The sequence below is a fragment of the Macaca nemestrina genome, chromosome 13 (genome assembly GCF_043159975.1).
Source record: "Macaca nemestrina isolate mMacNem1 chromosome 13, mMacNem.hap1, whole genome shotgun sequence".
Lineage (NCBI taxonomy): Eukaryota > Metazoa > Chordata > Mammalia > Primates > Cercopithecidae > Macaca > Macaca nemestrina.
This window is the reverse complement of record NC_092137.1, coordinates 74,547,931-74,560,354: the sequence shown is the minus strand read 5'-3', so window position 1 is coordinate 74,560,354 and position 12,424 is coordinate 74,547,931. Positions and strand designations below refer to the sequence as shown.

General features: G+C 47.8%; 1 protein-coding gene across 15 annotated transcripts in view; it reads left to right on the top strand.

Moving 5' to 3' along the window:
• The window catches only part of LOC105465287 (solute carrier family 4 member 5), a 146,999-nt gene that overhangs the window by 74,728 nt on the left and 59,847 nt on the right, over positions 1-12,424 (top strand). For all 15 annotated transcript variants that reach the window (XR_011611917.1, XM_071076945.1, XM_071076944.1 and 12 more), the window contains one exon: positions 3,293-3,422. Coding sequence is in view for 14 of the 15 variants with exons in the window: in XM_071076945.1 (XP_070933046.1) it covers positions 3,293-3,422 (130 nt within the window). In the remaining variant the exon portion in view is untranslated. The remainder of the gene's footprint in view (positions 1-3,292; positions 3,423-12,424) is intronic.

Genomic DNA, 12,424 nt, shown 5'->3' with positions numbered 1-12,424 from the left:
TGTTTTAAAAGCACACTCTACTGCTACATAGGGAATGGGGTTAAATGGGACAACCAAAGGCAATGGCAGCAGTAAGTGGCTATTGCAGTGATAGGAGCAGATGATGAGAGCCAGAACCAAGATGGTGGCAATGGGTTGGAAAAAAAGGAGAGAGCCAAATAATGTTTATGAAGCAAATGAAAGACCTTAGTGTCCATTTGGACATGAATGGTAAAAAAAAAAAAGGAGCTTCAAGAATGAGTCTAGCATTGTCTAGATGGGTAGATGGCTAGAGGTGCTATTAATCAAAACAGAGGAGAGCAGGGCTGGGTTGATGGAATAAGGGAGGCAGAGCTGTTTTGAATATGTTGAGGGTGACCTGAGAAGGCTGCCGAGCTCCCAGAAGGAGCAGTCCAGTTGTTGGCTGGAATGTTCAGTACACATGGGTGTATTGCCTGGACACAAGGGTGACCTCATTTATAAAATGACACCGCAAATAACATGAGCTAGCCCAGAAAGAGTGTGAAGAGAGAAGAGAGAACAAGATGAAGCAGAATCCTGGGGAAGATCAAGATTTAAGTGTTAGCCGGACAAGAGGAACTAGGGGAAGATATTGAGAGAGAATCTTCAAAGAGAGGGAAAATATCAAGAAACTGCCCTGTTATAAGAGCCATAAGTCACATTTCAGTTCAGAGGGACCAGTCACCACCTCTGAAGTTCCAGAGAGATAAGCCAGACCATAGCTTCTCAGTGCTGTTGGTTTGATTGATTTTATTAGCTTATTGGTTTGACAATTAAAATAACAAGAGGGATCTGAGGGCAAGGGTTGTGAATTTGGGTGCATGGCAATAAATGAGATTAATGGGACACTAGTAAGAAGTAGTGGGGACTGTGGCAAACTAAAAAGTATATGCTTACCTAAGAAGGCACCATCATCAACTCTCATGGATTGTTGCCAAGCAGGAACGTGGGCACAGTGATCAGAACATCTGACTTTTCAAGAAAAGTCAGAGATCTGGATTTCTGTATGAAATCTTACAATTCTTTATTTTAGCAATACTTTCAAAAACTTTCATACTCTGCGAGGCCTGAATTAAACACACCTTTGAACTGTCAGTTTGAAACCTCTGCCTTTGTCAATGTCCTTAGCACGGTGGGGGCTGCGCCAGTGACAGCAGGCCGGGTAGTGGTTGGGCAAGGAGGAGATGGAGACCATGAGCACAGACCACTACTTTAGGAAGTGTGGGTAAAAGAAAGAAGAAAGCAAGCAGGAGAGCTAAGGAGACAGGCAGGGTCGGGGAGGCTGTCTTGGGTCGGAAGAGCTGTTTCTAGGCTAAGAGAAAGAGGGTGGAGAGAGGGAAGTTGAAGATCCAGGTTGAAGAAAGACTAGATGATGAAATAAGGATCAGAAAGAGTCGAGGGGTTGGAAGAAAGGATGTTGATGGATTTCGTGCCTGGAGGCCTTTATTTTCTTGGTGAAGTGGGGTAGAAGATGAATCAAGAAGCTTGAAGAGAGGAGCAAAGGTTAGGGACAGCCTCGAGGGACACAGGAAGGGTGCTGACAAGGATGCATGGAAGGTTGCTGCACTTGAGACCTGCTGAGGGGAAACCCTTACAGTGGGTCTTATGGGCCTGGGTGTGGGTGTTGGTGGTGAGGGGCTAAGCACCTCTTACCTTCCAAGCCCTGTGTCAGGCATTTCATTCTCTTACCTGATGTATTCCTCCCAGCAGTCCTGCTCACTCAACTGAGTTCACTCGTGAATAAGTGGCAGCCCCGAGAATCACACCTTTGTCTGGCTGGATTGGAAGTCCATTTGGTTCCACCACACTACCACTCCGTGCTGCCATCCCCACCCCACCTACCCCCCCGCCCAAGCCCTCAGACACATCTGCAGAGGAGACTGGGCCAGTGAATTCTTGTCTGGGCATTGCCTGGCTAGTTTTATTGGGAAGTCAAAGGGGGAAGAATGGAGGATGTGATGAAGAAAAGAGTAGAGGTCCATGAAGAAATAAGTGAGAACAGAAGGGAATGATGAACTGAGGAAAGAAGCTGGAGGAAGGCAAGACCTGATGAGGCCTAGGAGACAGTGAATGAGAGATTGCATCGGGACAGGGCAGTGGGGTTGGTGAGGAGGGACTGCGTTCCTAAAAATTTCAATATGAGGGTAAAGATAAGGGGAAAGGAGGTGAGTTAAGGATGACTCCAAGGTGTCTAGCCTGTGCAGTGGGGTGGGCAGGGATGCCTTTAGTCACAGCATTGGTCACCACTTTGACATCATGCCATCTCTCTATCCCTTGCTCACATGCTAAACCACACTCACCAGCACTTTTCCACCACAGGGTGCCTGGAACATGCAGAGCACTCTTCCTCCAGATCTGCAGAGTGGCTCGTTCTCATTTTTCAAGTCACAGCTTCAGTGTCCCCTCCTCAGAGAGACCTTTTGAGACCATGATATCTATTGTAGGTCCCCTGGTCATTTTGTTTATTTTAGACAACTTATTGAAATGGTCATTTATGGATTTGTTGACTTGTTTATTATCTGTCTCTGTCACTAGAGCACGTGCTTAAGAGAGCAAGGACACATAGGTCTTCTTCATAGCTTTATTTTCCAATACCTAGAATAATGATTGGCACATAGTAGGCATTCACGAGAGAGAGAGAGAAATGAAGAGAAGGAAGGAAGGAAAAGAAAGAAAAAGAGAGAAAGAACACAGGTGAAATGTGTTTGGGAGAGGGATGTTGAGTTTTGAGGTACCTGGGAGACACCCAGGAAGTGACTTCCAATGGGCAGTTGGAAAGCAGGCTGGAGGCTCAGGAAATGGACTGCCACCTTGCCCAGGAAGAAAGTGGGCCCACATGGTACAAGGGTGTGCAAGCTGTCCTTTTGCATGGCTGACTGCCTTTTCAAGACCAGTGTTGGGAGTTGGCTGGTATGGGGCCTGGCGGGAAGAAGAACCCCTCTGGTGGTAAGCTGAAGTTGGATCAGAGTGCTTCTCACTTCTCTCTTTAGTTCTGTTCCTGGTTCTTGCTGCTGCCCTGGCTTCGACCATTTCCCATCATTCTTCACTGCCAGCTACAAGACCCAGGATCTGAATGCAGACTAAATATTTTCATCCTTTTATCTTAAAGAGTATCTCGCCCACCTCTGATTCATGGTGACAGGAGTCCAGCTTCACCCAGGAGCTGGACTTAGTTTTACAGAATTAGAAAATGCTTTTCCCTTGTGCTTGCCTCCTACTCCATTTCTGCTGGCCTTGTGGTCCTCCTTCCTTCCATGGGACACTCAGCAGACCTGCTGCCCCTCTTTTGCAGGGTCCCCAGCTGCTGAGCAGCTCCAGGACATCCTGGGGGAGGAAGATGAGGCTCCCAACCCCACCCTCTTCACAGAGATGGACACTCTGCAGCATGACGGAGACCAGATGGAGTGGAAGGAGTCAGCCAGGTAAGGTGGGGCCCCATGAGGCAGGTGGGCACTTCAGTCTTGCACAGCCTGGGCTTGCCTGACCCTCCTAGAGGGAAGGGGCGCCTTGTACCTTGAGAGCTTCCTGGTCCACAAAGACCTTCCCACCTGCCTTCCTTGGTGTCCAGAAGTAAGGAGCAAACAGAACCTTATGACTTTCTCTTCATCCTCAAAGAAATTAAAGTTCAAGTGGGAAGACAGAACAGTCACCCATGAAACTCTGAGAGTAATACAAAGGCATATACCATTGTCCCTCCGTATCCATAGGGCATTGATTCCAGGACCCCCTGCTGATGCCGAAATCCACATATATTCAAGTCTCCCAGTTGGCCCTGTGGAACTGCCTATATGAAACATTGGCCCATATATGCAGGTTTTGCATCCCATGAATACTGTATTTTTGACCCCATTTGGTTGAAGAAAAACCTGTGTGTAAGTGGGCCCATGCAGTTCAAAACCCATGTTGTTCAGGGGTCAACTGCATTCTTGTCATCGTCGTTGTCATTTTTCCAGAGATGGGGTCTCATTCTGTCACCCAGGCTTCAGTGCAGTAGGGTAATCATAGCTTACTGCACACAGGCTCAAGCTCCTGGGCTCAAGCGATCCTCCTGCTTCAACCTCCCAAGTAGCTGGTACTTTGGGCACATGCCACTGCATCCAGCTAATTATTTTTATTTTTTGTAGCAATGAGGTCTCACTTTTTTTACCCAGGACGTTCTTTAATATAAAATGGTTCAAGCTAAATGCTATAAAAGGGAAAGTACCAAGCAGGCTGGGGTAGACAGTGAGGGCTTCCTGGAGGAAGGAGAAGGTGTGCCAGGCACATCGAGTCTGAATGGTGGGAAAAAAATCCAAATGGAGAGGGCTAGTGGGGCACCGAAGAAAAGGGAACTGGCAGAGTTTGGGGCTGCAGAGTTGGAGCCATGGAGCAAAGCATGGGGAACAGAGAGCTCTCCATATATAGGGAGAGCAGAAGCTGGAGGGGAGCCGCACGGAGAAGCCACAGGAGGCAAGGGAAGGGCAGGGTAAGAGTGGTTGGCACTGCTCATATCCCCAGTGCGTGGGACAAAGGGGCCTTGGGACTTAACTGGACTGTTCAGCAGTGCCCAATGCTCCCAAGAGCCCAAGGGGAAGGAAAGCTATGGGAAGAGGCAGCAGGAAGGACCTTCGGACAGGAAGACAGACTGTGCCGATGTTTCTCCACCTTCTTTACATGATGCCACTCTGTCCCCAGGAGAAGAATTTAATTTGATTTAAATCAACTTTATTAAATTAAAATTTAATTTCTTTCATTAGAAATAAAGAATAAGAGCTAGGCACGGTGGCTCATGCCTATAATCCCAACAACACTTTGAGAGGCCAAGACAGGGAGATTGCTTGAGCCCACGAGTTCAAGATCAGCCTGGGCAACATAGGAAGACCTTATCTCTACAAAAAAAAAATCAAAATAGAAAATTAGGTAGGCATGGTGGCATACACCTGTAGTCTCAGCTACTCGAAAAGATGAGGTGGGAGATCACTTGAGCCAGGGGAAGTTGAGGCTGCAGTGAGCCATGATTGTGCCATTGCACTCCAACTTGGGCAACAGAGTGAGACTCTATCTCAAAAAAAAAAAAAAAAAAAAAGGAATAAGATTTGTCAGGCCGAGTGTAGCTGTGGAGTACCACAAGCCCTTGTAATATCTAAAATATTTTCACTCCTCCAAGAACCAGTTTTTGCTTCCTTGGGGGCAATTATGCCCAAGTTGAGAGTGCATGGACTCAACTATGCCCAGGTCTGTCTCTGCATGGGGCCCACCGTGACAGCCAGAGCCTGAGCTGTCCACAACCACAGCCTGGGCTCTTCCCTCGCTCATCTCCATCACTAGCCTGGGTAGTTGCTGTGTAGAGCCAGAAGGCACAGGTTTGGACACCCCAGGTTTTCCCCACTCCAGGTACCCTGCAGGGGTATCTGGAAGAAAGGCCACTAGGTGGACTAGCAAATAAATCCCTGTGGGCCTCAGAGAGGAACAAATCCCCAGCCCCACAGCTGGGCCTGGTCCCTGTGTGGAAGCCATTGAATTTCTTCCTATGATCCCATTCTTTGAACACTTACTGTGTTGATCGATTCACAGGCTTGTCTCTTGCAAGTTGCACAGTGACCCTGAGTGGGCGAAACTTTCATTATCCCTGTTTTATAGATAGGAAACTGAGGTGAAGGGGAACAAGTAGCTCACCAGGGTTCAGAGCATGTAAGTAGCTGAATATGGATTCCAGTCCAGGTCTCTCTGACTCCCCACTTGAGGGATAATGGACTTTGTCTTCCCTTCATCATTTTCTCAGCCCTTTCTCTTTCTGTCTCTAACTTCCAGTGACTGTTTTGACTTCCAGGGGAGGACATAGGTCTGGAAGCAATTCTGTTGGGGTCAGAGATACATGGGGAGAGCTGCAGAGCCCAGGATGCCTATCCAAGATTGACAGGGAAGGGGGACGTTTCAAATGACCAAGACCCACCCTGGGCTATTATATCTTAACACCTCTGAGGGGCCAGGGCCTGAAGCCACTGCCTGCCCTGAACGAGGACCTTTCCTGCCCAGGGTGGGCAAATAGAGAGGAGGAAAGCTGGGCAGGGTCTTCTCAGAGGCCCAGGAAGGAGAGGTTGCCTTCTCCACACCCTGGACAGAGTCTGCATCCAGAACTCCTGGCCATGGTTGCCAGGACCAGACCCTCCACGAGGGCCTATCACACACACCCATGGAGCCCTTGCCAAGAGGGCCTTATGGCCCCCAGAGACCTGACTATTGCCAAAGGCAAAACACATTGTCTCTATTCTCTCAGAGTATGGATTCACAAAGCCCTCTGCACTCCAGACCCAGTGATGGAACCGAGAAACTGTACATGAGGCTGTTTCTAGAAGGGGTCTTCTCTTAAAATGTTAAGGGGTCTGGCAGTTGCCATCTGCAAAGTGGTGGGTTTCCCTGCAAAGCAGGCTTTCTGAAGATGGCACCTGAGGAGGTCCTGGAAGAAGGGCCATCCGGACCTCAGGATAGCCTGGCTCCAACCAGCAGTGAAAAGAAAGTAATGACTAGAAGTTAAAGTGGCTGAACCCAATTCTAGGCAGATCCTAAAGAGGAGTAGCTTGAAGGCCAGCTTGGGAACAGGAAAATGTGAGAGAAGAGTAGCTTTCTCGACTTCTGCTCCACCCTCTTCTACTCTCTACAGCTAATCCCATCTGGTTTCCAGATAACTGTCCAAGGTATGACCAGCAAGCCCCTAGTGAAGTCCGAAGAAGGGTTTGACCGTTGGCCAAGAAGCCCACCATGGCCTGATCAGTTTTTCTGGGTCCTCCTCCAGGCAAACTACAAGGTTAGAGGTGCCTGGGTCAGAGCTATTTGAGGCCTGTCACCCCCACAAAAAAAGAGAAAGCAGTTTCCTCAGTTGACAGGCCAGTGGAGCTACTCAGGGAAGCTAGAGATGTCAGATGTTTCGAGAATCTAAGAATCAGCAAATCATAATGGATTCTGGCCTTCTTAGAGTAACAGGAGAAAATGATGGGGAGTAGGGGATAGCCCCTCACACAGACACTCAGGCTCCAAGAGGGTTATGGATTCACAATACCCATGTCAAAGAGAATCGGGGAGGGGACCCTTTAATAAAAGTATTTAATTTGCTGCAGGGAGTGTTTGCTTTATTGAGTTAGGAGATTAACAGAGTGAAAATCTCAAATCCGCAAGGAATTTTCCCTGGCGGTGCTTTGTCAGGAGTTATTAGTTTGGGGGATGTTTCAGGCCCTTGGAGGAGTCACTCCTGGAGGGATTTAAATGGCTTTTTGAGCTCTGCTGAGCCTTGTGCCATGCACATAATGGGGACTGTGTGTGCAGCGTCATTTCTAATGTGATCAATGCTGGTAGGTCAGGCTGTTAATAAGATAGATTTTTATTAACTCTGTCTCTAGCATTCACATGAGGGAAATGCAGCTGGCTGTTTGCTGATAATGACCTTGCCTGCAGGAAGGGCTGGATCAGATTGGGTGGGGGTGACCATCTGACTGTGAGCAAACTATTTACCCAGAATTCCATCCTCTCTCATGCCCACCCCTGCAGGACTGCAAGTGGAGGGCTGGGAAGGAGAATGACCTGAATTGGAGCCCACCCAAGTGTGGAGGGCCCTTTGGGGTTACTCAGAAATAACCAGAGCTTAGCACCTCCCAAGAGCCATGAAAGCAAATTCCAAATCCAAGCTGCCTCTGGTCTCAACTCAGAGCAGACCACAAACACGAACTTGCCAGAAGATTCTTATGAGACACATGCTCTGAGAACATTACTGCAATGACCGGGAAGGGGCAGGAGAAGTGGGTCAGTTGTTGGGTCAGACCAGATCAGTACGTTTTCAAAAGCCCTGAATGGTTCTATGCACATAGGCAGGGATGCTTTCTCACTCCATGCAGGATGGAGAAAGCCGAGCTTTCTGTGTCAACCCTGAAATCACCCTCATTAAGATCCTCTGTAGTCCAGGCATGGTGGCTCATGCCTGTAATCCCAGCACTTTGGGAGGCTGAAGCGGGTGGATCACCTGAGGCCAGGAGTTCAAGACCAGCCTGGCCAATATGATGAAACTCCATCTTTACTAAAATTACAAAAAAATTAGCCAGGCATGCTGGTGGGTGCTTGTAATCCCAGCTACTCAGGAGTCTGAGTCAGGAGAATTGCTTGAACCTGGGAGGCAGAGGTTGCAGGGAGCCAAGATCGTGCCATTGCACTCCAGCCTGGGCAACAAGAGTGAAACTCTGTCTCAAAAAAAAAAAAAAAAATCCTGTATAATGCCCTCTTAACATCATTTCCCATCTTAGTGTGGGGCAGTAGGCATCCCCAGACTTCTGGTTTCACCACCCATCTGGAATCAACCTTCTAGTGGAGCCAGAGCTGCCCACCCAATTTAAAGGAGAGTAGGAAGCTGAGAGCTCCAAATGCAGAAATCAACAAACTTGGTTCATTCATTCAATTAATATTTATTATCTGCAAGCCCTGAGCCTGCTAGAGATATAAAAATGGAACATGGTAGATCCTGCCCCTGCTCTCTTGGGCTGTCAGTCCAATTGGACATAGAGGCAAATAAGGGGGCATCTGGTAATGGGGCCACTGTGAAAGCCGAGCATAGGAGCATCTAATCCAGGCAGGAGGGGTCCAGGAAGGCTTCTAGGAGGAAGAGATGTTCACATTGAGACCTGAAGGATGGGTCAGAGTTAGCCAGGAGAGGGTAGGGAAGGGGGGAGAGGGCCCTGGAACCGGAAAAACAGACACATAGAGGAACAGGCACAGGTTCCCTGTGGCTGGACTGTAGAGCAAGAGGCTGGGAATGGCAGGGCTGATGATGCAGATTCTATGCCGGCCATGTTATAGTGTTTGAACTTGGTGCTGAGAGCTTCAGAAGACCACTGAAAGGTTCTAGGTGGGAAAAGGACAGAATCATGCATATCCTTAAGAGAGATCATCTGGCTTTAGTGTGGAGAATGGATAAAAGGGGGCAAGACTTGGCCAGTTAGGAGGCTGGTCCAAGGGAGAGGTGCTGGCAGTGGGGATAGAGAGAAGGGGTAGATAGAGACAAAATTTAAAAGGTAGAATTGACAGGACTTGACAACAGATGGCACATGGGGGCAGATAGTCAGGGAGGCACCCAGAATTCCCACTTAAGCTAGTGGGTACCTCATGGTAGCAGCTTAGGAAACATAAATGTAGTAGTAAAGTTTTATTACATTGGGTATTTTTTGTTTTGTTTTGGGGGCAGTTGATAATGAGTTCCATTTTGGATAGGTTCTATTTGAAGAAACTCCAAGTGGAGATGTCCAGGGATCATCATGTGGCCACTGTGTCTGGAGTTCAGTAGAGAAGCATAAATGTGTGAGGCATCAGCATCTAGGTGGAAATCAAGCCCACAGAAAAGGATAAGGTTGCCCCTGAGGTCTGTGAAGTGAGAAGAGAGCCCAGAATAGTCCCCAGGAATTTCAGTATTTGCAGGATGGGCAGATGAAGAGGAATCCACAAAAGAGACTGAGAAGGGGCAACCAGGAGGTTAGGAGGCAAATCGGAGGAGGGCTTCGTCCTGGAAACCAAGGGCAGAGAGACATTCAAGATGGAGGGAGGGGATAACAAGTACCACAAGAACTGAAGTGCATCCACAGGATGGACCCACTCCCGCAGTCTGAGAAGGGGTAGGGCAGAAGCCAGAGGGCAGTAAGTTGAGAAGAGTTAAAAGTAAAAAACTGACTTGACAGTTCTTCCAAGATGCTTATCCATGAAGGGCAGGAGTGAAAGAAGCGTCTTAAGGGGAACATAGGCCAAGGGAGATCCTTTTGGTTTTGAGGGTCAGTGAAATATGAGCATATTGTAGGCTTACAAGAAGGGTCCAGGGGAAAGAGAGTGATTTAAAGGGAAAAGAAGCTGAGGGAGGCTGCTGGATGGAGCAAGGCGGCCCTGGGCACAGGTGGAGGGGCTTCTAGCAGGGAGTTGAGGGAATTCCAGGCCTGTCTCTGGTTTGAGGAGACAGGTGGGGTGGAAAAGCGATTGTAGGAGCTGCAGATGGCTGGTATACACGAGCCAGACAAGCAGCTCCAGGTTAGCAGTCATCGCTCTCTTGTTTTATTGCAGTGGAGTCATGCATGGAGATTTGTGGTCAGATGAAGGTTTTTAAGGTTGTTTGACTTCCACCTTCTGCTGATCTACTGTTCTGAATAATTATACTCTTTGTCATTATCAAGCTGCTTTTATGTCCAGTATCTAACTTGGTCCTTCCCTCTCTCTATGCTAGTCCAAACTGAAACTTGAGGCTTATGTTGGTGAAGTAGGAAAAAGGGATTTTTAGATGAATCAGAACCTGGATCAAGCTGCAGGTAAAATGTTCCCTGAAGTCTCAGAGGCCCTGGGTTCCATCCAGTGCTCTCACAACTGGCAGTGTAAACACAGAATGAGGGTTATGCTAGGGGCTTTCATCCCTCAGGGACTTAGGATAACTTATAGTTAGCACAGCCCAGGGCAGAGCTGCATGAGAGACCTTCAAAGTCCTGCAATTGGACAGGGGAAGCACAAGTCCACACCCACAGGGACAGCCAGGCAGTGACACAAGGCCATCACGCGGTTGACCCAGGATAGTACGATCAGATTAGTTGGCCAGTGAGTGAGATTGGAAGGCTAATTAAGTGAGGAGAGATGGAAGGGACTGGAACACTCAGGGAGCTCTTCCCAGATAGGGCAGAACTGGCTGGCAGCTCTTCAGAACCCTTGGAGGTGGTCTGCAGGAGTAAACACCTCCCCCAACCAAAGTCATCCCTGGATAGCTCTCTCAGTTGCAGCTGTCAGGAGGGGAATAACCCCACCATCAGACCACCTTCATGTCAAAACCCCTACTTGATTTACCTATTCATATATATGTTTTATATATCCAAATATATATTTAAACTTTTTATTATGAAAAATTTCAAACACAAAAAGTAGAGAATAGTTCCCATCACCCAGCTTCATCAAAGATTCATATTTATCTATATCCACCACTTTTTTTGTTTGCTTTTAGGGATTTTTTGTTGTTGTTTGCTTTTGCTGGGGTCTTTTAAAGGCAATCCCAAATGTTGTAAACATTTCAGTACACATCTTTATGAATTAGACTTCATTGTAAACACAACAATGCCGTTATATCTCCTAATAAAATTGAGAAAAATTCCTTATTATAATTGGTTATCTAGTCTAGATTCAATTTCTCTTACTGTCTCAAAAATATCTTATTTCTGTTGGTTTATACAACTTAGAATCAAAACAAGGTCTACACGTTGATTTTGGTGGTTTTATCTCCTGTCTTGTTAGGATCACAGCCATCAGACTCCAGAGATGCCAAAGGAAGAGTCCTGCCTAAAAACCTTTTGGCAACAGTACTTTATTTATTTATTTATTTTTCAATTTTTGAGACAGAGTCTCACTCTGTCACCCGCGCTGGAGTGCAGTGGCACAATCTCAGCTCACTGCAACCTCCACCTCCTGGGTTCAAGCAATTCTCCTGCCTCAGCCTCCCAAGTAGCTGGGATTACAGGTGCCGCCACCACACCCAACTAATTTTTGCATTTTTAGTAGAGATAGGGTCTCACCATGTTGCCAGGCTGGTCTCAAACTCCTGGTTTCAGGTGATCCACCCGCCTCAGCCTCCCAAAGTGCTGGGATTATAGGCATGAGCCACTGCTCCTGGCCGGCAGCAGTACTATATACTAGAGTCAAGAGCCCCCACCCAGCATCTCCATCTCTGGCTCCCACAGCCTAATCTTAAGCGAACTGTCAGGGACTGTGTGCGATGCCCAAGGGGAAAGAAATGCCACTGTCATCATCAGGAGGTTTGGGGCTACAGGTAACAGAAACCCACTCAGGCTAACTCATAACAAATGGAGGGAGCATCACTGGGACACTGGGGTGACTTCATAGTCTCCTGGGGCATGATCTCTGAAGGGCTGGGCCTGGGAAGCTGGCCTGTCCTCTTTCTCTCTGCTTCTGGTCTCTGCTTCTCTCAGGGCATCTCCTTTACTCTTTTGCAACCAGCTTCTTCTGCTTGTCCCTGCCTCTGGCCAATTCTCAGCTTCCATGTTCACATCCACCCTACTCAAGGGACCATCCCACAGCAATTCCACATTCTTCATGGAGAATCTGATCTTTCCAACTTTGGTTGCCCTATCACTGGGACCCAGATCAGAGGTATGAGGAGGTATGGGAGGCCTTGCTATATCCTAGAGAGCACATCCCCATTGAAGACAGGCAGAGCAGACACCCCAAATATGTCTTTCATACATCTGTAGTAATGAAGATATGCACTTAATGTAAGCAATCCTTTGGCCACAGTTCTGCCTCTAATACCAACCAGAACTTCAGAATTCTTCAAGTTGCCTATGAGAGTATAGGTGGTGCGATTTTACAAACTCATCCTCCTCTTGAAGGAGAGTGAGACCACACCCTATCTCTGTCCATGGAGATCCACGGA